Source organism: Oryctolagus cuniculus, chromosome 11, assembly GCF_051225735.1.
Source record: "Oryctolagus cuniculus isolate XC-2025 breed Fujian yellow rabbit chromosome 11, ASM5122573v1, whole genome shotgun sequence".
NCBI classification, from domain to species: domain Eukaryota; kingdom Metazoa; phylum Chordata; class Mammalia; order Lagomorpha; family Leporidae; genus Oryctolagus; species Oryctolagus cuniculus.
In genome coordinates, this window is record NC_142877.1 from 113,720,446 (window position 1) to 113,747,077 (window position 26,632).

General features: G+C 56.3%; 1 protein-coding gene across 2 annotated transcripts in view; it reads right to left on the minus strand.

The window, feature by feature from the left end:
- The window catches only part of MYH9 (myosin heavy chain 9), an 87,703-nt gene that overhangs the window by 58,026 nt on the left and 3,045 nt on the right, over positions 1 to 26,632 (minus strand). For both annotated transcript variants that reach the window (XR_016217020.1, XM_051845941.3), the window contains exon 2: positions 74 to 426. Coding sequence is in view for 1 of the 2 variants with exons in the window: in XM_051845941.3 (XP_051701901.3) it covers positions 74 to 406 (333 nt within the window). In the remaining variant the exon portion in view is untranslated. The remainder of the gene's footprint in view (positions 1 to 73; positions 427 to 26,632) is intronic.

Here is a 26,632-nt window from a genome sequence, read left to right on the forward strand (position 1 = left end):
ACAGCCCAGGGCACGGGTATCTCAGTGGCGGGAGGGCCGGCCCCCCAGCCCCCCGGGCACCCAGGCCACTTACGTAGATGAGCCCTGAGTAGTAGCGCTCCTTGAGGTTGTGCAGCACCGACGCTTCGTTGAGGCACGTGAGCTCGGCCATGTCCTCCACCTTGGAGAACTTGGGCGGGTTCATCTTCTGGATGTCGTCCTTGTTCACTTTCACCTTCTTCCCGTTCTCCACCAGCTCCACGATGGCCTCCTCGCCCACCTCCTCCTTGAGGCTGGCCGGCTCGAAGCCGCTCTTGTCGGAAGGCACCCATACCAACTTCTTGGCAGCCCAGTCGGCCTGGGCCAGTGGGTTATTGATGAAGTTTTTGTCCACGTAGAGATACTTATCAGCAGCTTGCTGTGCCATGGTGACTTAACAGCCAGGACCTAAAAGGGAGGAAAAAGAGCAAAACATTAGCCACAGCTCCCGCCATATGCCACAGAACGAGGCTGCAGCCAATCAGGGATGTACGACGGAGCTCCGGTGCCTGGAGGCCACCTAGTGAGGCCCTGGCTCCCTGGGTCCGTGGACACACACGCTACGATGCTCACTCAATGGCGACATTGCCTAATGATGCATTTCTCAGAAGGCAACTCGTCACCAAGCGACACACAGGCGCGGGTCAGCCACGCAGGACGGCGCACCCCCACTCTTCTCTTTGCGAACTCTACAGAATCACAATGCCGTCAAGCGCCACATAACCAGGCGCCATTTGCCGGAATTTCTTCGTGAGAAAGACGTAGATCACTGAGAACAAATTAATAGCAGGGATTTTGTGAGAAATGAACATTGAGTGCTATCGTCCTAGGGTCAATGCACAACCAAACGAATCCACGAACAAGACTGATGCACCCAGTCAGTCTCACAGACAGACAACCATGCCCCGGAGAAGGCAGACCACACAGGTTAGGAGGGCCTCCAACAAAATGGGTTTCTAGTTAGCCACCAAAGTACTACTTCCCACACACGGGCCAAGTTTCCGGTTTAAAAACCTTTTTCTTTCTTTAGAGTCAACAAAGGCAAGAGCTGAAAACAACACCACTCTCTGTGCTCCTGATTTTAGTTCCATCTCGAGAACGCAGCCCAAAGAAATAAGGCGAGAGGAAAAGAAGCCGGGCTCCGGGAAGCATCACAGAGAACAACCGCGCCTCCTCTCAGGAGCACTAAGGTAGAAGGGCCACCCTCGCCACTCTGGGGCCTGTTTGTTTGTTTTGAAAATTCATCTGTAAGACAGAGATGATGACATAACAGTCCCTTACATCCATGTGGTTTTATAGCTCACGACACAGTCACACGCGTCTCACCATCTCAAAAGATCTCCGTCAAACCTCTGAGCTCGGGGAGGCCTTATCATCATCCCCGTTTCACAGACAGAGACAGAAGCTTCCAGGATCTCCCAGGGACTCGAGTCCTCCTATTCCTGTGGCCCTCCCACAGCTAACTGGGGAGTTAGCCCTGCTTAAAGGCGTAGGCCGGGTCAGCAGGGAGGACTGTTCCTTGGGTGAACCCAAAGCAGGAAACACTGGTCAAAGACACACAGCCCACGGCCACCAGAAGTCCAGTGCCCAGCTCCAGGCACAGAAGGCTTTTCCCTCTGGGAGACCAAGTCCACTCCCCACCCTCCCAAAAATCCAGGAGGGCCAAGATCTAAACCCAGAGGCACTTGGCTCTTAGACTTCCAGATTCCAAGAGGGACCAGGACCAACTGCTTGGAGCTGGGGGCCTGGGAGGGAAAGAACAAAGGAAAAAGCCTGGGCTTCCAGGCCTTCTTATCTGGGCTCCTTAAATGGTTTCCAGATCAAGACTGGGGGCTGCCCTGGACCCACTCCAGGAGGGGCTGTTTTCCAGGAAACCTGCGGCTCAAGACAAGTCCAAGGGCAGGCTCAGCGGCTCCCCCAGCTGGTGGCTTTGTTTACAGTCCCAGCACAAGCAAACCCTGCTGCCTCCTGCAGGGGACCAGAGGCCACCCCGCCCCTCCAAGGCCGCCCCCAAGAGCCTGGTTAGTCCTCATCTTTCCTGTGGTTCTAGGGTCTACACAAGAGCGGGGCTGCGGCACGGCCAGCTTCTTCAGCTGCCACTACACCCACACCAGCCAGCCCAGCCAGGCAAACCCAACCAGGACTTCCCTGTGCCAGAGTAAATGCCAGCCATCTCTGCCTCCCTGCTGCGCATCTGACTAGTCGGTCTGCCCGGTGTCCCCCCTCATCATGTCCCTGCCCTGCCCGTGAACTTGAAATGATCACAGAGCACAGGGTCTCGCATGCTGCTTGGTTCTCAAAGCCACGAAGGTAAGACTACTCCCCATCAACATAGAGGGAGCTTCACTTGAACCCCACCCTGCAAAACCCAGAGTCTGCTGCTAGGGCAGTCACTGACCACCCTGCCAGCAAAGACACCGAGCACACGCTGCCCTTCGCGAGACCCCAGCCAGGAGAAGGTGGAAAGAGACGGCTACTCAGCCCCTACAGGCCAACGGCGAGCTCAGTTCATTCCCCACCTCACCTGCAAAAGGGCTCTTCTGTCCCCAGTTTGAAGGGAAAAGACAGGCTCAGAGAAGGCGAGCTGCTTGCCCAGAGTGGCCCAGCTCCATGATGGAGTGAGATTCTGACCCAGAGCTGCCTGGCCACTTGTGCCCATGCTCCTGCAGGAGTCTGGCTGGGCTGAACTGCTAGTCAGCTAAGTGTGACACAGAGGGTGGACAAGGCAGCATTCCACAGCATTTGACAAATATTTACTGATGTGATCAGACAGGCAGGGAGGCCGACGGCGATCCTCCCCCGTGTGGACACCATGCGGCTTGTCAAGAAACAGAGTGCACTATGACTTGGGTGTTCTTACTGCCTTGGCCAGCCACTGTCAGCAGCCGGTGAGCAGCCCAGCAGCCATGGCCCCCGTAAGCTCCACTTTATCCCAGCAACACCAAAGCAAAGAACCCGTGGAAGCCTGGCTTCTAGCAGCCCACAGGCTCCCGCACGCGGCAGGTGCTGGGCCCCAGGCCTATCCTGGGATCTGGGTAAGCTGCTCAGCCCTTTCACTGTGGTCACACATACCAGAGCAACCAGCAGGGCAAGAATCCACAAAGCCCACGGCCCTCGGCTCCCTGCCACGCCTTCCGGCCTTGGTGACAGAGCAGAGGACAGCCACAGGCCAGCACTGTCCACTCCTGAAGGCTAACAGAGGCCCAGAGACTGAGCCACACCTCCTGTCGGAGCATGGGCTACAGTGCATTCCCTTGGGCTGACCCAACACAGAAGGCTGCCCCTCCCAGCAGAATTTTTCATTAAACGAAGCCAGGCCTTGCTTGGCAGGCCCAAGGACAGAGCTTTGGTTTCTGCTGCAATGACGTGGGTGAGTAACAGTGCCAAGATCAATACATGGGTTAGACCGGTTGGGAGGGTTGCAGAGGTCGTGATAAACAATAGAGCTCCTATGAAAGGTCCCCTTCATCGCCTGCCTGGAAGGAACACCTACATTCAGTAAGTCGGGGGCCACGCGGCTTTCTGTTCCCACAGGTGTCAGGGAAAGAGGCGACTGACCTGTGTGTGCCCAGGCAGGTTCGTGCTACCTCTCCAAGATGCAGGTGGATGAAAAGCCTTCTCCATAATCCGTACCCTGCATACACCATTTATGCACTGGGGATGGTCGAGGGCTGCTACCAACCGAGTGAGGGGAACTGGAGACGGGGCCAGGGAGACAGCGGCCAGCGTCTGGCCACTCTTCCCAGCCTGACCTGCGACTGTGCTCAACAGCCTCTCTGAAGCTTTTCTCAAGTGCACCCCATCAAAAGCTTTTCAGAACTGACAGAAAAGCATCCCCCAAATTCCTGAGCCAATCCCTGCCACCACCCTACCCCTAATCAGTTTTCTTTGTAGTGGTCCCTTCTTAGTGTCCTGGTCCATGCAACACTTGCATTTATTATCACAGGCACAGGACAAGGTTTCCTATCTTGTGTTTTCCCTACCAACTCTGACCGTTCCCCCAGGTGCTGGAACCTGCTCATGGACCATTTCCACCCAAACGCTGCACTGGCAGGTGGAGTTGCGGCGGCCCTGACAGGAAAGGAACTCCACTGGGTCGCACAGCCAGAGGAGGGAGGCCTCAGCGTTGACCACTTCAACGGCTGCATAATATTCCAAAGTGGGATTTTTTTTTTTAATTACCACTTATAAGGCCCCCCTCCCGTATCTAGCGTACTACCTTAAGATAAATTTGCAGATGTGGAGTTACTGGAGCAATGGAACATTTTTTGAAAATTTATTTATTCAAGAGGCAAAGCAAACTCCTATGGGCTGTTCAGGCCCCAGATTGCTGCAATGGCCAAGACAGAAGCTGGGAGCCAGAAACTCAATCCAGGTCTCCCACGTAGGTGGCAGGGGTCCAGTTACTCGAGCCCGCCTCCCAGGGTCTGCCTGAGCAGGAGGCTGGAGTCGGCAGCCAAAGCCGGGTATCACCCCAGCACCCCATGTGGAACACTGGCAACTTAGCTGCGAGGCGCACTGCCGTCCCATCTGAGCATTTTTATGTCCCCAACACGCATTGTTAAGTTCTTTTCCAAAAGGGCTGATTCAGCGTGCCATGGTAGCAGAGCGTTTATGTGAGAACAACCCCGCCAGCATCGTCCGCGGCGAGCAGAACTGCTCGCGGGAGCAAATCTCTGTGGCTACAGAGCGTCGGCAGGAACCAGCAGGCACACAAGGAGTTAAGGAGGCGGCAAGAGGCCACTGGAGACCAGTGAGGCTGAGGCGTCCCCAGCGCCTTCCACGTGCTTCCTGCGGGTGCCAGTCCAACTCCAGAAACCCCAGCAGTTGCCTTTTTAGGCCATATTCGAGCAGGACACAACCAGAAGCTAAATTAGGACTCTCAGGAAATGATGAAACTGAAAATAAATAGGTTGACCAAAAACCTCTCCTTTCGACCCAAAATGAAATTCCTTGAGTATCTGCCTTCTCCCCTTCCCCCCAAACATCCATTTGGACCTTTTACTCCGCCTCATTTTCCTAAAGAACCCTCTCCCTCCCTTCGCCTGTGTCTTTCTACTTGTGTTGATCTGGAAGCCAAGCTGCGAGCACCTTGCTCTACCAAGCCGAGCCGAGCCGAGCCAGCAGCCACGATGTCAGGAGCGGCTCTTCCTGGACGGCAGCACTGCCCGGTGCCTTCCCTGGGCCCAGATCTAGGCCGGGAGCTCCCAAGTCATCAGGCGGCTGCTGCACACCAAGGGCCTGTGAGTTAGGGCTACGCTGTGCCCCCGCGGGAGTGTGTCATCACACCCACGTACATGTGAGGGACAGGGAGCTCGGAGAGGCCACAGAACCCAGCTTCAGACTGGGACCGGGAACCCTGGACACACTGCTCAGTTCCTGCTTCCATGCCTCCCTGGCAAGGCCCCCAGGGCTCTGGGAAGGAAACAAACCAATACCCCCTGGTTAAACAGACATTGACCAAGGTGTGAAAGCAAATGCCACCTCCTCGGGCTGGCCACACAAGGGACTCCAACTTTCAACCTCAATCACTGGAGCCCAGAGGAAGAAGGGGGCGGGGCAACCTTGGGCCAGCCATCTGAGTCCTCTACCTGGTCTACCAGGAGTCAGGCAAACCAATACCCCATGGCCTGGGCACACCGAGGATCCGGCTCAGAAACGCTCCAGGAAACTGGAAACCCACCTCCAGCTGAATCACGGAGCAGCCCCTCTGTCTTTGGTTCTGCGTCCCCAACCCTAGCCCAGGGAACACAGATGAACACGTCCTTTCTCTTTCTCCCTATGGCTGCTGGTTTTGAGTTTAACAAAATCACCAACATGCCTGAAGCCCATGGCTAAAAAGGCTCCTGGAAAGCAGCTGATAACCATTTAGAAACTTTCAAACCCATTACATTCACTTTTTCATTCAACTAACATACTGAGGGCTGTGCATGCGTGTGCACACACACACGCACACGCACACACACACAGTTAAGTGTCAATCTGGACAATGTAGTAAAGAAAAGGCAGGCAGGCAAAAAGCAAGTTTTGGTTTTCTTTTCTTCTTCTTTAAGATTTATTTATTTATTTGAAAGTCAGAGTTACAGAGAAAGAAAGAGAGGGAGAGAAGCAGAGAGATCTTCCATCTGCTGGTTCATTCCCCAAATGCCCACAATGGCCAGAGCTGGGCAGATCTGAAGCCAGGAGCTTCTTCCAGGTCTCCCACGTGCGTGCAGAGGCCCAAGCACTTGGCCCATCTTTTGCTGCTTTCCCAGGTGCATCAACAGAGAGCAGGGAGTGGAGCGGCCAGCACTCGAACTCATACAGGACGCTGGTGCCGCAGGCAGTGGCTTTACCCACTAGGCCACAGCGCCGGCCCCTTTGGTTTTCTTCTGACAGTCAACACCCGGCAGACGCCCATCAGACAGATCTGCCCCATGACGACAGCCGTAATCACGTGCTGTGCGACCTTGGGCCCCTGCAGCTCTCTGGCCTCAACTGTAAATGCAGATACTTCCTGCTGCCTACCCTATCCCCCAGGGCTATCTACCTGCAACATCTGTATACCCTTAAACCCACCCCTAAGACAGGACACCTGTCACTATGGAACACCAGCCCTGATAGAAGCCTCAGGGAGGAGTGAGAGGGGAGGAATGAGCAACCTGCTGTAGGAACAAAGAGGAAGGGGCAGGAAGCTCCAGGGAGCATCATGGCTGTGATGCTCACGCAGGGCCCTGGAGGATGGGCCCCGCCTCCCCATGGCCTCCCTGCCTCCTCTACAGAAGACTGATGGGTGAGGGGAAGACATGACAGGAAAGTATTCCAGGCTAGGGGGGAAGAGCCAGCGCCAACCAACAGAAAGGGGGTGCAGTGGCTCACTGACGACAGAGTGATGTGATCTGTGCAGGCAGTTTCCCCACTCAGCACCCGCCGCACAACTCTGTGTCGCAGGCTGTCCCGTGCACAGCAGGAAGCAGCATCCGGGCCTCCCCACCAGACGCCAGGGTCCCCATCTCCAGCTGTGACAAGCCACTGCCCAGGCTGAGACCCCTGGTTTAAGGGGCCCAGATGACCAAGTCCTGCAAGGTAAAGTCCAATCTCTTCTCAGTCAATCTTCCCCCAGCTGTGAAGTGCAGAGTCCTCAGCACGCCAACAGTGACCGCTATGGAAGGCACTGCCACCAAGGAGGACTGTCCCTTCTAACACACTGTCTTTAAGGGGTCTGACCTGGAGTCACTAGCTACACTGTGTGGACTTTAAGCTACACAATTTAAAAACCAATCAGACAAGAGAGACGGCTGTGACTGCACAGGTATGATGCCCAGAACCTCCAACACAGCCCCTGACTCACAAGCAAAGCTCACCCGTGTCACATGGTCCAGGTGATTATCGGGAGACAGGTGGCAGCCACCTTTTGGGGCAAGGCTTGCTCCTATGGCTATGCCAGCTCACCCCATCCTGGAGACGCCATCCAAAGCTATTACTGAACAGTTTGGGGCAGACCCAGGAGTCGAAGGCTTCCACCACTGAGCCATCCCGGGGAATACTTCTGCCCACAGCCCCCTCCCATGCCATCACCAATACGCTTAAGCACCCTCTCTGGGTCTCCATGCCAGGGGGAACAGTCCCTCTGGCCACCCCGACAGCGGCCATCAATGCCTGCCTGGTGCATCAGCACTGCTACCTCCAGACCCCTGCCCAGTCCAGGCTGCGCCCCACCCCCCAGCTTCCCGGACTGGGACAACCACCTCCCATGGCCTCCCTGCCTCTTCTACAGAACTCCTTCAAATCTGCCCTCCCGCAGCCTTTAGGGTGACCCACCGGCCCTATCATGCCTTATCTGCCATTTTATGGGTATTTCTGGGCCAATCTCATAGGCCCGGCGGCTCCACACCATCAGGATAAAATCTAATCACCTTGTGCGGCAGCAAGTCTGTGAGCCAGTCACTCATCTCCCCCTCCCTCCCCAACTCCTCCTCACAGGGGTCTCTCACTTCCCACTCTGCTCGCCCCTGCAGGTCTGTGGAGACGCCGTGCCCTCCGTACCAGGAACCCGCTCAGAGATCCACTCCAATGTTCCACTCGGTGAGGCCTCCCCAGTGCGCCCCCCGCCCCCTTGCTTCGGAACCCCTCTCCACTGTGGTGGGCAAGCAGCCGGATCCCACTGGCCGCCTCAGCTGAGGACGGGGACAGTCACTTCCATCTCCACGTCAAACGTCTGACCCAGAGCAGGTGCTCCGGTTTCCTGGATGAATGAAGTTCAGGGCAACGAGGAAGACAGTGAGGATGATCTCTCAGAGGCTGGAAACCCTCTCGGGCCGTGCCAAGAGGGCCCGAGTCAGAGCCACAGGAAAAAGGGGCTCAGACTGAAAGCACGCACGAGGGTCCCCAAAGCCAAGCCATCGATGCACTAACTTTTGTTCCTCAAAACAGAAAGGGAAAGAAAACATGATTGGAGCTTTCGATCTAGTATGGAGATGATTTATGGGTCCCCAAGAAGATTTGCACAAGGTTGGGCCATCTTAGTTTTCTGGAACCTTCTAGCATTTCCTGATTAGGCAAGGTGGAGACACATCTGCTGTCAGGTCAGCATTCCTGACAGGGCTCCGAGGGTGTGACCTCTGCTCGCCTTGGGGACACCATGAGCAAGTGTGGGTCCACCTGGAGCATCTGTCACTGTCCACCCACCAAGTACAGGAGCCCCCAACCTCTGGCACCAACGCAAAACCCAGACAGAAGCATTCCGTGTGGGGTACTGGTGCTGCAGTCCCAAGACAAGAACTTGTAACACACCATGACTGGATGGAATGGCCCACGGTTGGGGCCTGACTCAGAGGTTGGGTGACTCCTTGTCCAGGTTCCACTTGTCCACAGACGACAACATGGTCCAGTCCAGTGACTCCTGGTGACTTTGCAAGAGCTTCCCATGACCAAGGGAGGCTGCGAGGCTCTCCCGCAGTCCGGATGCACACAAGAGGTTCTGAGAAGCCTGCAGGAAGAGCAATGCGCTCAACTGCACCTGACGACTTCTCAGTGCTGGCGTGGGAAATGCCGGGCTGGTGGGATGTGGAAGAGGCCGGCAGCAGGGGAGCTGGGTTCGAGTCTGGTGCGGCGCTGAGCAGCCGGGCACCTCTGCCTGTTTCCACCTGCAAGGGGCCCCCTCACAGTGTGGCTGCCACGAGGCCTCAAACACCACAGCAGCGTATCTGCAGCAACGCGAGGGCCACGAGAACAGCTCATGGCAGGGTCAGCAAAGTGGCCCCTCTGCCTCCCAGGACCAAGCCTACAGCAGCGCCTCCCACGTGCCCATTCTCCCCGGGTTAGGAAAAGATGGCTGGGGGCAGCTCCTTCCGGCTGCCCAGGACCCAGAAGGCAGAAGCTGTAGGACCTGGAGGGCTGTGGAAGGGCCCCTCCCCCCCCTCAGGAATGTTGTTTGCTTACAGTAGAAGCTGGGGCTTGTTTCCATTAGCAGGATTCCAACCCAGGCCTGTGCGATGCTGCGCAGATAAGAGAGCCAGAGGAGGAATTTAGCCCCAGAGCCCCACAGCCGCCCCCAGCCCTGCCCTTCTCCACTGCTGCACCCAGAGGGGCTTGGGGAGAGAGCCTGGGAACACCACGGTGTTGGCATCTGCCTGACTGCACAGGCCTGTGGCCACTTGCACTTTGCCAACGCAGCCCAGGCCGTCAAAAATTACACCAGCACTTACTTCAAAACAGCATTTTGGACCCAACTAACACATACAAGTTTTATTTGTCAATCAAAGAAATCTTTTCAGGCCAGCGCCACGGCTCACTAGGCTAATCCTCTGCCTGCGGCGCTGGCACACCGGGTTCTAGTCCCAGTTGGGGCGCCGGATTCTGTCCGGGTCGCTCCTCTTCCAGTCCAGCTCTCTGCTGTGGCCCAGGAAGGCAGTGGAGGATGGCCCAAGTGCTTGGGCCCTGCACCCCATGGGAGACCAGGAGAAGCACCTGGCTCCTGGCTTTGGCTCAGCATGGTGCAATGGCCGCAGCGGCCATTTGGGTGGTGACCCAATGGAGGAATGGAGGGAGGATCTCTCTCTCTCTCTCTCACTAACTCTGCCTGTCAAAAAAAAAAAAAAAAAAAAAAAAAAAAAAAAAAAAGAAAGAAAATCTTTTCCAAGACACTGGAGGTTTTGCATACATTCCCTACTGTTAGATGGGGGGGAGGGAGGAGCTTTGAAACCAGGCTGGGGGCTTCACAGGGGCAGTTTACCCAGGATCTTATCAGCAATTAGGAATGTGGACTTTATTCTGGAGATAGGAGCAGGCAAAGGGTGACATCACCGGATTTGTATTTTAAAGAGATCACTGTCCTTGACCTCCACTGGGGAGCTTGGGGGGAGGGCAAACCCCCTCCCTCACCCCCCCCACCCCCCCCCGCCGCTGGAAAGTACCAGGGACCAGCAGCAGGGAGACAGCAAATTCCCAGGAGAGAAAAAGCTGCAGCCACAGATGTCACCTCTGATCTACCCCAGAGAGCCTGGCTTGGGGCGGTACTGGGAGTCCACGTCCTGCTGCGGCCTTTTCCTCCCAGGGGAGCGGCGACACCCCCCTGGAGCTCAGGGCCACCGTGTGGAGATCTCACACGGCGTGTGCCACACGGGCTGGGTCTCCTTCACAGACATCCCAGCCTCAGGGCCACGGACCCACGGCTCTGGGCCCTCAGCACGGAAACTGCTTCTTAATGAGAAACGTGAGCAATTGGGCAGAGCAGAAGGCAATCAGAGCTCGCACTCAGCCGTGGCAATCACGCCAGGGTGGCGGCCCACTGGGCCTGGAGAGAAGCTGCTGTCATGGCCTTCACCGCCGCCTTCCCAACCTGCTCCACTGCCCTCTGCCTCCAGGGTCGACCCCCCCCCCGCCAGGGTCTGTTCCCACCGGCTCCCCGATTCTCCAGGGACAGCCTCCAAACACAGATGCACCCCAGCTCACGGGCAGCCTGTCCTACCACCCTACAGTGGTGGATTACCCACCCTCCTCCCTCCGCCAAGACCCTGCACACTCTGCCTTCCTCCAAACCACTCCGGGTGCCCTTCAGAGCCCCCTGAAAGCAGAGCACCCTCACCAAGCCCCCTCATTCAAGGGCTGCCTGGGCCCACGGTGCCGTGTGGGCAGGGTCCTTGGTCAGTGCGATCTGAAAGGAATACAAGTGTTCAAAACTCAGAGGAAAGGCGGAAGCAGGAAGGACCCACAGGCAATGTTGGAGGCCGGGCCGGCAGGCAGGCCTGGGACTGGATCTGCAGATAAGCCTCCACACTGGACCCTGGCTTTGCGTTTAATTGGTTCAATATTTGCGTAGTGAGATCACACAAGCCTCACCTACTGAGTAATAAGCTTTCACTCAGGGCAAGAGGAAGCCAGTCATTCAGGTGTGGGGGAGGCGGCCCCTCCTACACTGCAGGGGCGGCAGGGGGGCAGAGAGGATCCCTCCACTTGCTCCCCCACCCTGCTTTGGAAAACACTGACAGGAGAGCAGCTTGGCAGGTTTCAGGCCGCCCCACACCAAGCGTGCCCTGCGGGCAGCACCTCCCTCCCAGCCGGGCGGGGGCTTCCCGGGCCCACAGGGGCAACCTGAGATGGCTGCAGCCTCAGGTTCTGCTGATGGGACGGTTTTTCCTCCCTGGAGCCTGGGATGCAGCCTGCTGAAACCCCGTGCAGAAAAATAACCATATTCACGAAACTTAATTACACAGCCGCCTCCCGAGCGGAAGAGCGGCGCTGCTCCTGAGACGCGCAGCCAGGGAGCAGGGAGTCAGCTTTTGAGGACCTCTCAGCCCAGAATCCACCAGCCCTGCACGGCTCGCTATTCTCCGGGTGCTACTTCAATAACCCCCCAAACACCTGAACCATACCACCTCTCCCACCCACAGCCTTCCTGCCTCCACTGTCGAGGGCGGGGCTAGAAGCTGGTCCCTACTGGGTCCTCAGTACCTGATCTACAGCAGGTGCTGAACAACACCTGGTGGATTAAAGTAATGGGAGAGGCCCCAGCCTTCCCAAGGATCAAGGCTAATAAAATCTCTGCCAACCACCCTGAAGCGCCCGACGGCAAGGCCAGTAGTCCTGCATCTCGCTGTCCAGACACCGGTACGGCTGCCGTGTGGTTCCACTCTCCCTCATGAGGCCAGGCAGCAAAGGCCCGGAGTGGCTGCCCAGGGTCACTGTCACTGCCCTGCCCCCACCTGATGGACACTGATCTTTCTGAAAGACATGTGACGGGCCAGGGGCCAGCAACAATCTTCCGGAAATGGCCGCAAGGTCACTCAACAACGGCCTCATCCGTGAATGCATTCCCCCTCTTCCCGGATATCTCAGAACCAGACCTGCAGGCTGGACGTCGGCTGCCAGACCCACAGGGAGACACTACCCGCCAGGCTGACCCGCGGCCTTGGTTTTTCCCGACTTGTAAAGTGGAGACGACCCCGGGTACTGTGTGACAGCTGCAGCAGCAGGCCGGGTGTGCTGGGTGTGTGGGTGAGGTGCAGCCCCCCGCAGCTCTGGCGGCCGGCCCCCTCTCTATAACTCACAGGGCCATTGTGAGATGAAGCGAGCTGCCACAGCAGTGCTTGGTGGCGCCCCGGGCACGCGGGCCCTCCCCCCGCCCCGCGACTCTGGCCTCCTCTCTCAAGACCGTCTGTGTCGCCGCTGAGCTCACAATGAGTCAGTCATGGCTGCCGCCCCACACAGCCCACTTCAGGGGTTTGAAGTCACATCCTGCCTAGCCCTGCGCGCCATGATTTATTCCACCCCAGGAATGCAGCTCATTTCCCAGAATTTTGTGAAGAACTTTAGTTAGAGTCTCAGCTTGCAAGAGCTCCACTCCCAGGCTGGGCTGCGGGAGCCCGGGCTCCAGCTCGGATCTGCAGGTGGGAGCCATGCCAAGTCAGGGCTGTGGGAGCAGCTCAGACCACCGCCCTGCGGGCTCTACCATTTTCTCTCTCAACTTAAAATCATTTTATCACAAATACAAATATGTCTGACAAAAGCATCATGAAATGATACATACATGCTATGCACTATTTTCCATTCCAGTCTATTTTGTCTCATTTCTTAAAAAAAAAAAAAAAAGGAAAAACTGGTCGCCACCCACTAATTCCACCACCTACTAAGAAGCTGTGTTTGACAGTCTGAAAAACACCCACCGGACTCAATCTTCACCAGACAGCAGAGGCTCAGACTAGCCTCGTGACTTGCCCAAGGTCGCAGTTAGGCCAAGTCCAAACCCAAAGAGAAACTCTGGAGACCCAAGCTCGGGCAGGAAAGAGCAGGTGCAGCAACCCCAGCACCTGATGCTGGTCAGACACACTCCCCTCCCTGTGCTCCCAGCACCTGAGCTGCCCAGCTGACAAAGCCGAGGCCAGTTTTATGCTGTCCCCACCCCCTCTTGCAAAAAAGTGGGAGGCTTAGTGACTTGCCCAACATGGGGCAGGGGCGGGGCTTAATACACCACATGGAACAGAAGCCCACTGCCCAGCAGTGATGAGACAGAGAAGGTGCCCTCCACACATTCACACCCCGGAGGCCCTAATCCTGTAGGGAATCTACTCTCATGCCTGGTAGTAATGGCCCATGGGCCCCACGTCTGCTATACAAACACATCCACTACAGACAAGAAACCCGCAGCTTCCCTCTCTAGGCAGGTGGCCAAGGACTCCATTAGCATATGCTTTTGGGGGCTCAGAGAGACCCTGAGGTGTAGTCCAAGGACTTTTAGGAGCCCCGGGTTACAAGTTCAAGGCAAAGGGTTACCCTTCTCCTCCACCAAGGCATGGTGCACAAAACCTTGAAGGGGCACACTTCCTTAGCTTCCTCTGAAGGGTTAAGCAGGGTCTCAGGCTCCCACGGAGGGTTCCAAAGAGGCAGAGCTGTGGTCAGAACAGACCAACAGAGAGCCATGCAGGACAGAGAAGGCCACTTCCTCTGGGCTCCAGGAAGCAGCAGCCCGAAACTGAACCTTCTCATCTCCCTGCATTTTCTTATTATTATTATTATTTTACAGGCAGAGTGGACAGTGAGAGAGAGAGTCTTCCTTTTGCCGTTGGTTCACCCCACAATGGCCGCTGCGGCTGGCGCGCTGCGCTAATCCAAAGGCAGGAGCCAGGTGCTTCTCCTGGTCTCCCATGGGGTGCAGGGCCCAAGCACTTGGGCCATCCTCCACTGCACTCACTGGCCACAGCAGACGGCTGGCCTGGAAGAGGGGCAACCAGGAAAGAATCCGGCGCCCCGACCGGGACTAGAACCTGGTGTGCCGGCGCCGCAAGGCGGAGGATTAGCCAGTGAGCCGCGGTGCCAGCCCATCTCCCTGCATTTCCCCTCCTTGTCCTGTTCTCAATGAGGCCAGCACGGCCCCAGCCCTAGGCACAAAGAGGCCATGGAGGGCACAGCCAAGCTTTCTGGAGGGACTGGGGTAGACAAGCAGCACCCCAGAGCCTCCCCTGTCCCAGGGCCAAGGGATGCACATACAAACCATGGAGGGAAGGCAAAATCCACTTATTTGCCACTTTATAGGAAGACTGACTTACGGGTCCCAGACCAGAGTGGGTTGCACAGCACCCTTGTCAGAAAGGCCAGCCAACCCTGCTGTCCTTGAGCAGAGGGCCCTGGCCAGCAGCGTTGACCTCACCACGTCCACCAGGAACCTGGCCACTGCTTTTTTTACCACCCGCCAAGAATCACCTCTTCGCCCAGGCCACAGTCTGGCTCCAAGCGACCAAGGCTGCTGCTGCGATGAGGGAAGGAAGCTGCAGCAGACCCTGCCCCAGGCAGTAGCCAGGTTCAGGCCACAGCCCCTGCCCTGGGCTGAGCCTCCACCCCTCTCTCAGACTCAGAGACCTGGGCGCACACAGAGGTGCACCTGCAAGGCCTGGGGATGCTGGGAGGAGGGCGGGCTGAGATGCTGCCGAGCTGAGGGTGAGCACTGGCAGAGGACATGTAGGTAAGTTATTTCAACATGCAGAACCTCCCCATTCCTCACCTGCAAAATGAGAATTATGAAGCCCACCTCCCAGGATTCGGTTAACAAGTAATGAACTAACTGCTGCCAACACTGACTGCTTCTCACAGGGGACTCGCTTGCACACAGACACCCACCCACCCCCGCCAGCCCTGGGCAGGTTCTGCGTGTGTCCCATTTCTGCAAATGAGAAAACGGAGGCCCACAATGTCTGTGTGACTCACTGGAGGGCTTGCAGGCAGTAGTGGCTGGTGCCTGTATCCTGCACATCTTATGCAGGGCCCCAGGAGGCTGAGGGCTTTGTGTCTAACCACTTTGCTTCACTGCCTTGAAGGATGCAATGGAACACAGATGCACACAGCGTGCAATGGGGCTCCCAGTGGGACTGGGAGACAGCAGCAGTGGCCTGATCAGAGGGGGAAGAGCACAGAGCTGTTGCGGCCTGGCAGGGCGCAGCCCAGGGCAGGCGGCTGTGGCCAGCAATCGGCTGCAGTCCAGGGCAGGAGCATCTGTGCAGTGACAGCCCCTGACCCCCGGAAGCCAGGCCAGGACCAAGTTGTAGAATACCCCCACCCCACCCCCACCCGTCGGGGATCCAACCCCTCCTGCACCCTCAGACTTCCCTCCTAAACTTCCAACCTGATTCTCTAAGACAGGAGTGAGGGGAGGGGCGTTGCCCCTCCCAGCTGTCTGGGGTTCACACTCAACAGCCAGGCACTTAATGGGCCTGGAGTCCTCTGTCCATCCTGATTCCTGACCACAACCAATTTGGAATGTCCCAAGTCCCCAGCACCAACAAAGGCTTCCTGGTGAAGCCAGCCCCAGCCTCTGGTCTCTGCTCAGGTCCAAGAGAGGATCACATTCTTCAGATTCTTGTCCGGGAGCCAAAAGCAAGGAGGTGGGAGGGACCCTAAGGATAATTGAAGCCTGCGGCTTGTTTTAAAGGAGAATAGACAGACACCCCCCCACCACCACCACCCAACATTGCCCGTCAAGACACAAGACACTGCAAGGTCTGCACACCCAAGGCCCCACCTCCTGGAGCACCTCAGCCCAGCGTCCTGCTTTGGACACCAAGGCCCCAGGCAGCCCCGGGCCTCCGCCTCACCCCCAGGCCACTATTTTTTCTCCCTCTGATGGACAGTCCAGACAGAGCTGGGCAAGGAGCAGAGGGCCGGAGGGAGGTCGTGGCTCATGGGCCCTGTGAATTCCATGCCACTCAGTGGCAAGAAATTAATCGTGTAATGAGGCATTTTTCATGAGCACTTGGCGCGTACATCCACCTCCTCCTCACCCTGGCAAAGGCAGGAAACAGGTGGTGGGCGCAGGCCTGGCTCTGGGCAGAAAGCAAGCTGAGAACAGCGTGCTGGTGGGCGAGGCGGGGGTGGCATGGGAAGGCTGAGGGAGAAAAATAGAAGCCCAGGCTCCCCACAGCCACCAGGCTGACCAGACCCCACGCCTGCTGGCGACTCGGTGGGTCTTGCATGGCACAAGGAGGGCTGGATTTTACACCGGGCACAGTTAAGCCAGGTGGGCACTGGGGTTCCACAGCACTGCTGGAAGGTTACAAAAGTCTACAAAAGCCAGTTTCACAATTAGCTCCCATCTAATAAGTGGTTGACGTGGAATGAGAAGACAGGAGAGGCAAGGAAGGAGATATGGAAAATAAGTGCCCTGAAAACTCGGAGCTGGGATAGGATCTTCAGTGGCACTTGCTACCTGGAGCTGGCCATTTAGGTGCCTGCTGGAGTCAACACTCCCAGCTACAGCACAGGAACACGAACACAGCTCCCTCGTGGAACTGTGAGACCCTCACTGCGTGACTTCAAAATTCATAAAACGATAGGAAAAACAGGTCTGAACAGATTTTTTATAGCAGATAAAAACCGATGACCTGATCCCCGGACAAGTTGAGTCTAAGGAAAACCTAGGAGCTAAAGCTGAACAACGGTGCCCCACGCCCGGGGCCTCCGCGGTTCCCCTTCTCCTCCTTCCACAGATAAGGGAGACTGAGGCACAGCCAACTGCATAACTTGCCCAAGGTCAAAGAGCCAGCAAGGGTGGGGGGATCCGGATTAGGGCAGATGGGCTGACTCCAAAGGCCCTGCCTATTTACATAAGGACTAGACATACACATCACGGTGGTTAAGCCTCGAAAGCCAAAGAAATAAAGCCATCCACCCCGGGGCACACAGAGCAAGTGCGGGAGCTACATGCTGAGCCAGGCAGGGTCCACTCCACCCACACTCGCGTCTGAATGTGCTCACGTCTTCTCCAGCAGGCATGAAGTGCTCAGCAGCAGCAAGGCCCCGTGCAGGATCCTGGGGGCCCCGTGTCAGAAAGGGAAAGTGAGGCCAGCAGGCGGGTAGCACAGAGAAGCGCAGAACTGCCCAGGGCAGCGGGAGTGCCGGCAGAAGCGAGGCGTTCAGCAAAGCAAGCTCCCCGGAACACAGCCAGGCCCACAGACACTGGGCAGGAGGCACTGGGAGCTGGGATCAGCCGGGGCAGCCCCCTGACCAGCTCAAGTGCTCTGATCAGAAGTGGGACCCGGGAGCCGAGGCGGTGAAAGTGGGGCAGGAGAAGGCGCTGGTGAGCCAGGGGCAGGGCGTGGATATGACCTGGGTCCATCAGGAACTAGACACTGCGTCTCAACCGTGGCTTACAGATGAGAACACTGGGGCTCAATGCAGTTTAAACAACTGACAACTTGAAGGAATCAACAGTGACCCTAGTTTAGGAAGGCCTACACACACACACACACACACACACTCTCTCTCTCTCTCTCTCTCTCTCTCTCTCGTAGCTCCCTTCTCTCCCTCTTAAGGGCTGCTGCATTGTTTCCCCTCCCCTCAAACTTCTGTGTTGAAGCCCTAACCCTCTCCCACCAGTATAATTAAGAATATGAGCATATTTGGAGACAGAGCCTTGGAAAGAGTAATTACATTAAAGTGAGGTCCTTAGGGTGAGCCCTAACCCAATATGGCTGGTGTCCTGAAACAGGAGGAGGCGACCCGACCACAGACACACACAAGGTTGACCAGGCGAGGTGACTGAGCCGCCTGCACCTGGATCTCGGACTTCAAGCCTCCAGAACTGCTCAGCCAGGCAGTCTGAGGCCCTCTGTAACGGCAGCCCCGGCAGAGGAAGGCATCACCACCACCTCACCCACGACAGGGAGCTCGGCTGGCTGTGGTCTGCGCCCCCCACGACAACGAACGCTGCAGTGGCCTGTGTCGTGCTGTTCCAGGACATCCGGGTCCAGAGTCCTGAACAACCTCTAGTACACTGATGCATATTTAATGAACAAATAAACCGGAAGAAAACAGACTGAAACCCAGCTGCTGCTCCTGCAGTCACTCAAAAGGGTGTACGATCGAAGATAACCTCTAGTCCACAGCCACCACCAGACAGCACTGGAAACGCGGTGACGGGAGATAAATTAAAAAGATACACCAAGGGCCTCACCTTCACCTCCAGGGAACACCACAGTAAACCAAGTGCCAGGATCCTCCAGCCACAGTCTATGCCTAGTATTCATTTTAGTATGTGACAAATAAGGTTGAAGTTCAGTGTGTATGTCTCTGGGGCCGGCACTGGGGACCACGTGAGAGCTCTGCCAGTCAAATCTCAACCCCACCAGGACAGAGAGGGGCGTGACCAGCTCTGGGCCCCACCCCAACCCCCATGTTCTGCGGTGGGCGGGCGGCAACAAGTCTGGCTCCTTTCTGAACAAAGAATTTCTCTCCTGCTCTCTAGGAAGACAACAGAATTCAGGTCACACTGCCCCGTGGCCCGTGCAGTGTGGTGGGGGGTGGGAAACAGGTGAACCAGGTGCTGCTGTTCCCTCCCTCTCCTCTCCCCCTTCCTCCCTGCTCAGCGCTGTGGCTCAGCAGGTTGAGCTGCTGCCAGCATCCCATATGCGTTCCAGTTTGAGTCCCAGTTGCTCCACCTAAGACCCAGCTCCCCACTAATGCGCCTGGGAAAGCAGGGGAAGAGGGCCCAAGTGCTTGAGCCCCTGCACCCACATGGGAGACCCGGATAAAGTTCCAGGCTTCAGCCTGGAACAACCCCAGCAGTTACAGCCAATTCGAGGACTGAACCAACAGATGGAAGATCTCTCTTGTCTCTCACTCTCTAATTCTGCTTCTCAAATAAATCTTAAAAAAAAAAAAAAAAAAGAGCTCCCAGTTCCTAGCCTTCCAGCAGCCTCTCCTGAGACGCCCTCCCACCCCATCCCAAATGCCCCTGACTACAAACCCCTCCTCCAAAGCCCAGAGCAGCCACTAAGATTCTGAAACTTCCACTTCACAACAAAACTAAACTGTTTCAACTCGTGGCTACAATTCTCATACTTTGGGGGGGGGGGGGGGTGGCAGAAGCCACAGCAGAATCCAAGTGCCCTGCCCGGGCACCAACCTTGTCAGAGACACCCCCCAGTAGGGTATCTCTCAGGAAAGCTGGGGGGCTCTTTCCCAAGCCCCCAGTGGACAAGGTTCCTCCAAGACCCTGTTCCCTCACCTCCTCCCAGCAGGTTCAGGCATCCAGGTCTTAAGCTTCCTCACCACTAATGACAAAGTGGTTTTACCTGTTTTCCAGGCACAGCACCAGAGTGAAGCAACTTCACTCCTGGGGCCTGGGTGTCTCATTCACCCTCGTCCTGACCACCTGACCGTCTCTGGCCTGGACCTACAACAGATGTTTGCTGAATGAATGGAATAAACCTGTGGACCTTTCTGACAACATTAATTAATGGCTCTTCCCAGGAGAGGGCCGTCCGCACGGCCATTAAGATATTACCTGTGGAGACCACCGGTGGCACCGCACTTGACATTACAGTCCTGAGTGAGTGAGAACACACACAATCGGTTCTGCTTCTGTTTCTGCGGATGAGGACAGGGAACCGGAAACATGCACACCGTCGATGGGGTGTGGGGCGAATTTGCGACCTGCCAGCTTTGTTGCTGTAATGCTGTGTTATATACACATCCCCCTTTGTTTGTGTGGGTTTTTTTTTTTTAATATGTAACCTTAAAACCAATGGAGCCAGTATTGTGCCACCACCTGCGGTGCTGGCATCCCCATATAGGTGTCCATTTGTGATCCAGCTCTCTGCTGTGGCCTGGGAGAGCAGTGGAAGATGGCCCAAGTCCTTGGGCCCCTGCACCCACATGGGAGACTGAGGGAAAGCTCCTGGCTCCTGGCTTCAGATTGGCTCAGCTCCAACCATCATAGCCATTTGGGGAGTGAACAAGCAGATGGAAGACCTCTCTCTCTCTACCTCTCTGTAATTCTACCTTTCAAAATAATGGATACAGCTTTAAAAAAAAAAAAAAGGCTAAGACATCATAAAAAAAATTACTGATTCCAACAAGAGTGATGTCTCTCTGAATACTCCGTGAAAGAGCCCGTGCTCAAGCCTCTGGCCGGGAATAATGTGCTGGCCACACCACCAGACGGCACAGGCAGAATTCCCAGCATCCATCCAGAGGTTAATGACCTGGGAGTGGAATCCTGCACTCCCACATTTCCCAGAAAATGGTGCAAGGAAGCAGGCCTTAATGGGCTACCTTGAGCTAGCAAGAGGCTGGAGCAGCGAGCTCCTAAGGAGGAGAAGAAACCTCTCACCAACTCTGCATGACTCACGTGGGGCCTTGGCCAGCCTGAGTCAGCCCTGAACAAAGCTCCGCCGCAGTCTCAGCCACTGGACAGGCCCCAGCCCTGCTCCCTGGACGTGCTGCACCCCACCCCCACCTGCGAGCAGCTCAGGCAGCATTCTGACTCCCCCAGGCCTTCCTTCCGGGGCCCCCAGCACCTGGATCTGAGGGAGCCCATGCTTCCTCCAACTGGAAATTCCCAGCACCCAGTCCAGTGCCCTGCACGCGGAGTGAGGAGCAGTCACTGCCCAGCTAAAGCTTTGATGGGAGAGGAAGGAAGGGAGGCCAGTCTGCAAATGGGCAGGTGTTGAGAAGGGCTCCCTAGGCTGGGCACCGTGGTGCAGCAGCTGTAGCTGTTGCTTGGGATGCCAGCATCCCACACTGGAGTGCCCGGCTTGAGTCCACGACCTAGCTTCCTGCTGGTGCATCTGGGAAGGCGGCAGATCATGGCCCAAGCGCTCGGTTCTTGTCACCACGTGGGAGATCCAGATGAGATGAAGTGCCTAGCTCCTGACTCTGCCCTGGCCCAGCCGTGGCTGCTGCAAGGGGATTGAACCAGTGATGGAAGATATCTCTCTCTCTCTCTCTGCCTTTCAAGGAAATAAATCTTAAAAAAAAAAAAAAAAAAAAAAAAAAAGGAGCCCACTGGCCAAGGCAGCAGTGGCCAGGGCAGGAAGCAGCAGGCCCTCAGCCCGCCGCCCACCGACAGCAGGCAGCCACAGCAGACGAGCCATCCCAGGGCCTGGGGTGGCCACAGTCTTCTCACCTGCCTCCCTTAGGACCAAGCACACTCATCTGAAAACCTACCCACGGGGCTAAAGGTGAAGTCAGTAGCCACAGCAACAGGATATGGAATGTAAGGTCCCATTCTGCCGTGGCCCAAAGCTCTGCTCAGCGGTGGCCGAGGGAGGTGGCCTCCGGGACCAGGCCAAGCCTCGATGCCTACGAGGCATGTCCAGGAGTAAACGGCGCCTGCAAGGTCACGTGTGGCCGGGAGTCAGAGCACCTGAGTCTGAATCCCAGCACTGCATCCTGGGCATGAGCAAGAACTGAAGGAGGTGACCCAAGTCAAATAAACTCACCAACAGCGCCTGATCCATTCCAGTGCTTGATAAAATGTAAGTATGGTGATTACTACTATTATTACAGGAGAGTGGGAATCTGATCCAGGCACCCCAATTCCCAGGCCCAGGCTCTTTGCCCAGGCCTTCTTCCTCCCTCCCTCCCTCTCTCGCTGCCTCTCCCACCTCCCCTACTCCTCCTGGGCAATCTCTAGTCTCACCAGGAACCCGGATCGAGATGCTTAGAAGCATGGGCCTGCCTCTGCACAAGTCTCTCACTGTCCCTATGCCCTATCAGAGGGTAAAGCCCTTTGGTGACAGGACAGCCCATTCCCACTGAAGCCCCACCAAGCCCAGCACAGTTAGGCTACTGCTGGAGGTCAAGGAGTCTCGGTTGACTTCACAGAGGTATGTGGGGGCAGCTCCCTTGTACCCAACAGTTGCTCTTAAATATTAAAAAGTTGAATAAAACATTTAAAATGCCTCCCTCCTGCCACTTTTCACAACCCAGAGGTTCCCAGACAAGTACCCACCGGCAGTTTCGCAAAATGGGAGATCACTCCAGGGCATTCAAAAGCTCTGGGCGGCCTGGGCCTTCTCTTCTACAGCTTAGGAGCAAAGCACCAGGGAGACCTAAACCCCATTCACGCAACAAGAACCAGGGGCTGAGGCTGCGCCAGGCACCAGGCTGCAGCCTGGGGATGGAGGTGAAACAAGACCTCCAGGTCTTCCCGGCCCACTGAGCTGTGCAGCCCGCTGCTCCCCCATTCCGGCCCAGTTACAGCAAGTCACCCAAACTGTTTCAAACGCCTCCTTTCTTGTGTTTATGAGACAGGAAGCTGCCTTCTCAGCCCAGTGACTTCATGTGTAACACAGGAAACACAGAGGCTTTTGAACACAGACAACTCCAAATAAAGGTGCCTCCACCGCTTTGTTAGCCTGCCCCCACCACTCCCCGGCCTTTAATGCTTAAACCAGTGCGGCTGGCGTAGCAAGTCCAGTTGTGCCGTGTGGCAGGCAGGACATGGGAGCCGCCAGCCCAGAAGCCCTGGTGTCAGTACCAGGGAATTCCTGCCTCCCAGAGGCAGCTTCCTTGGGCATCTCAGGCACCACGTCTTGCTATCAATGGACAGCCTTGTTGGACAAGTTTAAAATCCTGACGGTTTGAACACATACTTCCTGCCACCCAAGGGGAGACGGTATTGATGACAACACGAAGAACAGGAGGAGGAAGGGGAGCAGGAGGAGGACAGGGCCATCCCACAAACACACTGATAATCTTGGGAAACCAGGCATCTCTGTGCTGCAGATGGGGACTGGGGTGACCAGCAGCAGAGGCCAGGGGTATGATCCCAGCTCCGCCTGATCCTACAGCCCTTGTTTCGTGCCTTCTACCACGGGTTTTCTATTTTAGATACAATCAATGGAGCCCCTGAGACATGACATGACCGGGGGACTAGAAACCGGGAGCGGCTCCCTCCCCGCTGCCCACAGGCCTGATTCTTCGAGCTGTGGGAACTTTCAGCCCAAATGGCCGTGTCCATCTGGAAGACGTTCAGAGGAACTCAAAATACCTCCCACCCGGTTCCTTAACCCCAGCACACGCCCAGAGGAGAGAGATGGAGGGAGCGAAGAGCAGGCAGCCGAGGAGAGGAGCGGAGTATGTGCTGCTTGGCTGGACTGTGGATGCAGGAAAGAAAGGGACAGGGACCTTTTAAAACCAGGTCTGAGAGAGGCCTCCTGACTGGGCAAAAGGGCACTGCATTGTAGGAAACCCGGGACAAGGGTTTCCCACCAACTCACAGGATGCGCCCGGGCAAAGCACATCCGCTCCAACTAACTATCCCCACGGTCCCTTCCAGCTCAGACCTTCTATAATTCTAAGGACATTCAGTAGGGAGGGTTTTATCATTGTGGATGATTTTTTCTTTTAAACAGGGCATGATTTAGTATTAAGAGCTGAAAGTAAAATGAAAACTTGAGGCTCAAGGCCCCACAATGAAAATGTCCTTTTGGTCAATAACAACCTTTAAAGAGGTGAGGGGCCAGCGTTGTAGCACAGCTGGTCAAGCCACTGCCTGGGACGCTGGCGTCCCTTAGGAGCAGCAGTTCAAGTCCAGACTGCTCCGTTTCTGATCCGGCTCCCTGCAGATGCACCTGGGAAAGCAGTGGAAGATGGCCCAAGTGCTTGGGCTTCTGCACCCACGTAGGACACCCGGATGGACCTCCAGGCTTTTGGCTCCGGCCTGGCCAAGCCCTGTCCATTGCAGCTATTTGGGGAGTGAACCAGTGGATGGAAGCTCGCTCTGCTCTCTCTCCCCCTTCCTCTCTCCCTCTCTATGTAACTCCCTTCAAATAAAACATCTTTAAAAAAAAAAAAAAAGAAAGAAAGAAAGAGATGAGCTGACAGCTGACAGCTCCTGCAACACATTATAAACTGTACAGAGACACCATGCTGGCAGGCGGGGGCCAGAGAGGGGTCCCTGAGAGCTCCCTCTTTGCTCTGGGAAGCACCACCACGGAGCTCAGGCCTTCTCAGAGGTGCCAAGGCAGGGCCCTGAGGGCGGGGAAGGCCAGCTACTCTCAGACCCCTGCAGGTCGAGGCTCAACCCGCCTGCCCGGAAGCCACAGCCTTCAGTGCCAGCGGCAACTTCCTTCCAGAAGGCCCCAGACAGCTCCCTCTAGCAAGAGGGTTCCTGGACAGTGGAGTAGCCAACTGGCCTTGGGACAGAGACAGCAGCTCAGGCTACTCCCAACTGGCCTTGACTGAGGCCAGAAGCCAGCCAAGAGCCTTCTGTGGGCCCACCTGAAAGGTTGCTGAGTCACCTCGGGCTTGAGCAGGGGCACCTGACTCACTGCAGAAGGAGACACACATCAGACCTAAGAGAACAGCTCCCCATGCACCTCCCAAATATCTGGTGCCAAGCAAGCGGTGGGTGGGGCCGATGCGCCATGCGGCAGCCAGCCTTCAAACGTGCGCCCCACGGCCCGTGGTGGCAGGCCCACCTGAGAGCCAGGCTCATGACTCCCGCCACTCCCGCAGGAGGCCCAAGGCTGTGCTGCAGGGCCCCCGGACCCTGACGGGTTTTCTGCAAGCTTCCACAGGCAAAGAACCCAGTGGTGAGCAGAGCCAGCAGCTTCTGCAGCCACAGCCCTGGACAGCCTGCCTTGAGAGGGTCAGGGCCCTCCAATTCAAAAGGCCCTGCGATGCCGTTGCCGCAGGAATGTGGGCTTTTCCACTGTTGTTCATGGAGACAGACCACAGGCCAGATGTGAGAGACAACAGGGACAGCGCGAGACGGGCTGGGCCAGTGGGTGCCAGGATCCTGAGTTAAAGAAGAGGACCCAAGAGACTGGGGGTCAGGCCGAGACTTTCAGAGGGGGTGGGATCCCCAGGACAGGCCGGCGAGTGATCTGGGGCCGGGGGAATTGTGGGAGGTCTGGCAAAAGAGCATCTCAAAATACTTTCCATATACACATGCGGGCAAAGAAAAAGCAACCATCCACCATTTCTCAAATCACGAGGCAGCGGATCAGGGTAGAAGTGTGATGGAGGGGCTCCTCTAGCAACACCGTGACCCCATAGAGAAGAAAACAGGCCCAGGACCCCCGCAGCCCAAGCACAAAGAGCAAGTCTGTCCTCTTAAGACCCTCCCTGCTCCCTTGAACACAGTAGGCGCTCAATATAAAAACGCCAAATCTACAGCACCCATCTGAAAGTTGAAACCTACAAGTTTGTGCAGCCAGCCCCCTCATTTTTAAGAGAAAAATAAGTATCTAGGATTTTTACTATTTCAGGACAATACGTATAGAGAGTAGCACAAGGGGGCCTCAGAAAGCTCATGGGAAAATGGCGTTAAATATTCTGACAATTCTTGAAAGCCATGCCTCGTTTCTTCATAATATGCATTTCCCATGAACTTCCAAGACCCCTTGTATGTAGTGAAAAGCAACATTCACCCCCATCCCTGCCGCGCGGGCCCTCTGAGAGACAGCCACAGGACCTCGGGATCTTTCTGGAAAGACTCCACGTTCAGAAGCGGAAGCTGCACGCGACAGAGCACCCTAGATACCACTGTGCACCTCGTTTTCTCATCGACAGCTTATCTTGGGGGCACGTCCCATCAGTGCCTACGGAGCAGCCTCAGTTTGTGAAGAGCCGAGTGGCTCCCACCGCACAGCTGGACCGTGGCTGATCTGACCCTTCTAACGGACACTCAGCCCGCTTCCGGTCTTCGGTGACGACGCTTCGGGAGAGTCTCAGACATCTCCCTCCGCACACTCGAGTTTATCTGGGGGGCAAATTCCTAGAATGCAGGCAGGACGGCGCTTTGACAGGTGCTGCCAGACTAGCCTCTCAGACAGACCTGAACAATATACACGCTCGTCGGAAAGGTCCAGGAGCGCCTAAGGGGCGATGTTCGACAAACTAAAACTGCTGAATTTTCCAGTTTCTGCACACTTCTGTGTCCAATCAGAACACACCCAAGCTGGCACGATGTCCCGGCAGGGTGAGACGGCACTTCTACCAACATCAGACAGTCCCCGCGACAGAGCCAGAGCTGGAAGCCAGGTCTGCACGCAGTGAACCCAGTGCTGGTTCCCTACCTCCCTTGGCTGTCTCCTAGGCAATCAGTTTCTAAAAACCAAACTTCAGAGGTAAAACAAGTGAGTCCGCCCATCTTCCCACCCACCCAGGGCCTGCAGAGGAAGCCAGCATGAGCTCACCACCAAGGGCCATCAAGATTTTAGGAGCTGGACCTCACAGCCACCTGTGTCCTCGCTACCTGGACTTCCAAGTGCCCAGTCACCTGCCCACCTCTGAGAGGAAGCCAGAGGATGGGCTAGGAGCCGGGAAAACCATCTACCCGTCACCCCGCTGGCCTCCTCACCTGACAACCCAGGGAGTTGAGACTGATCACAGATTCGCACATCTTAATTTACAC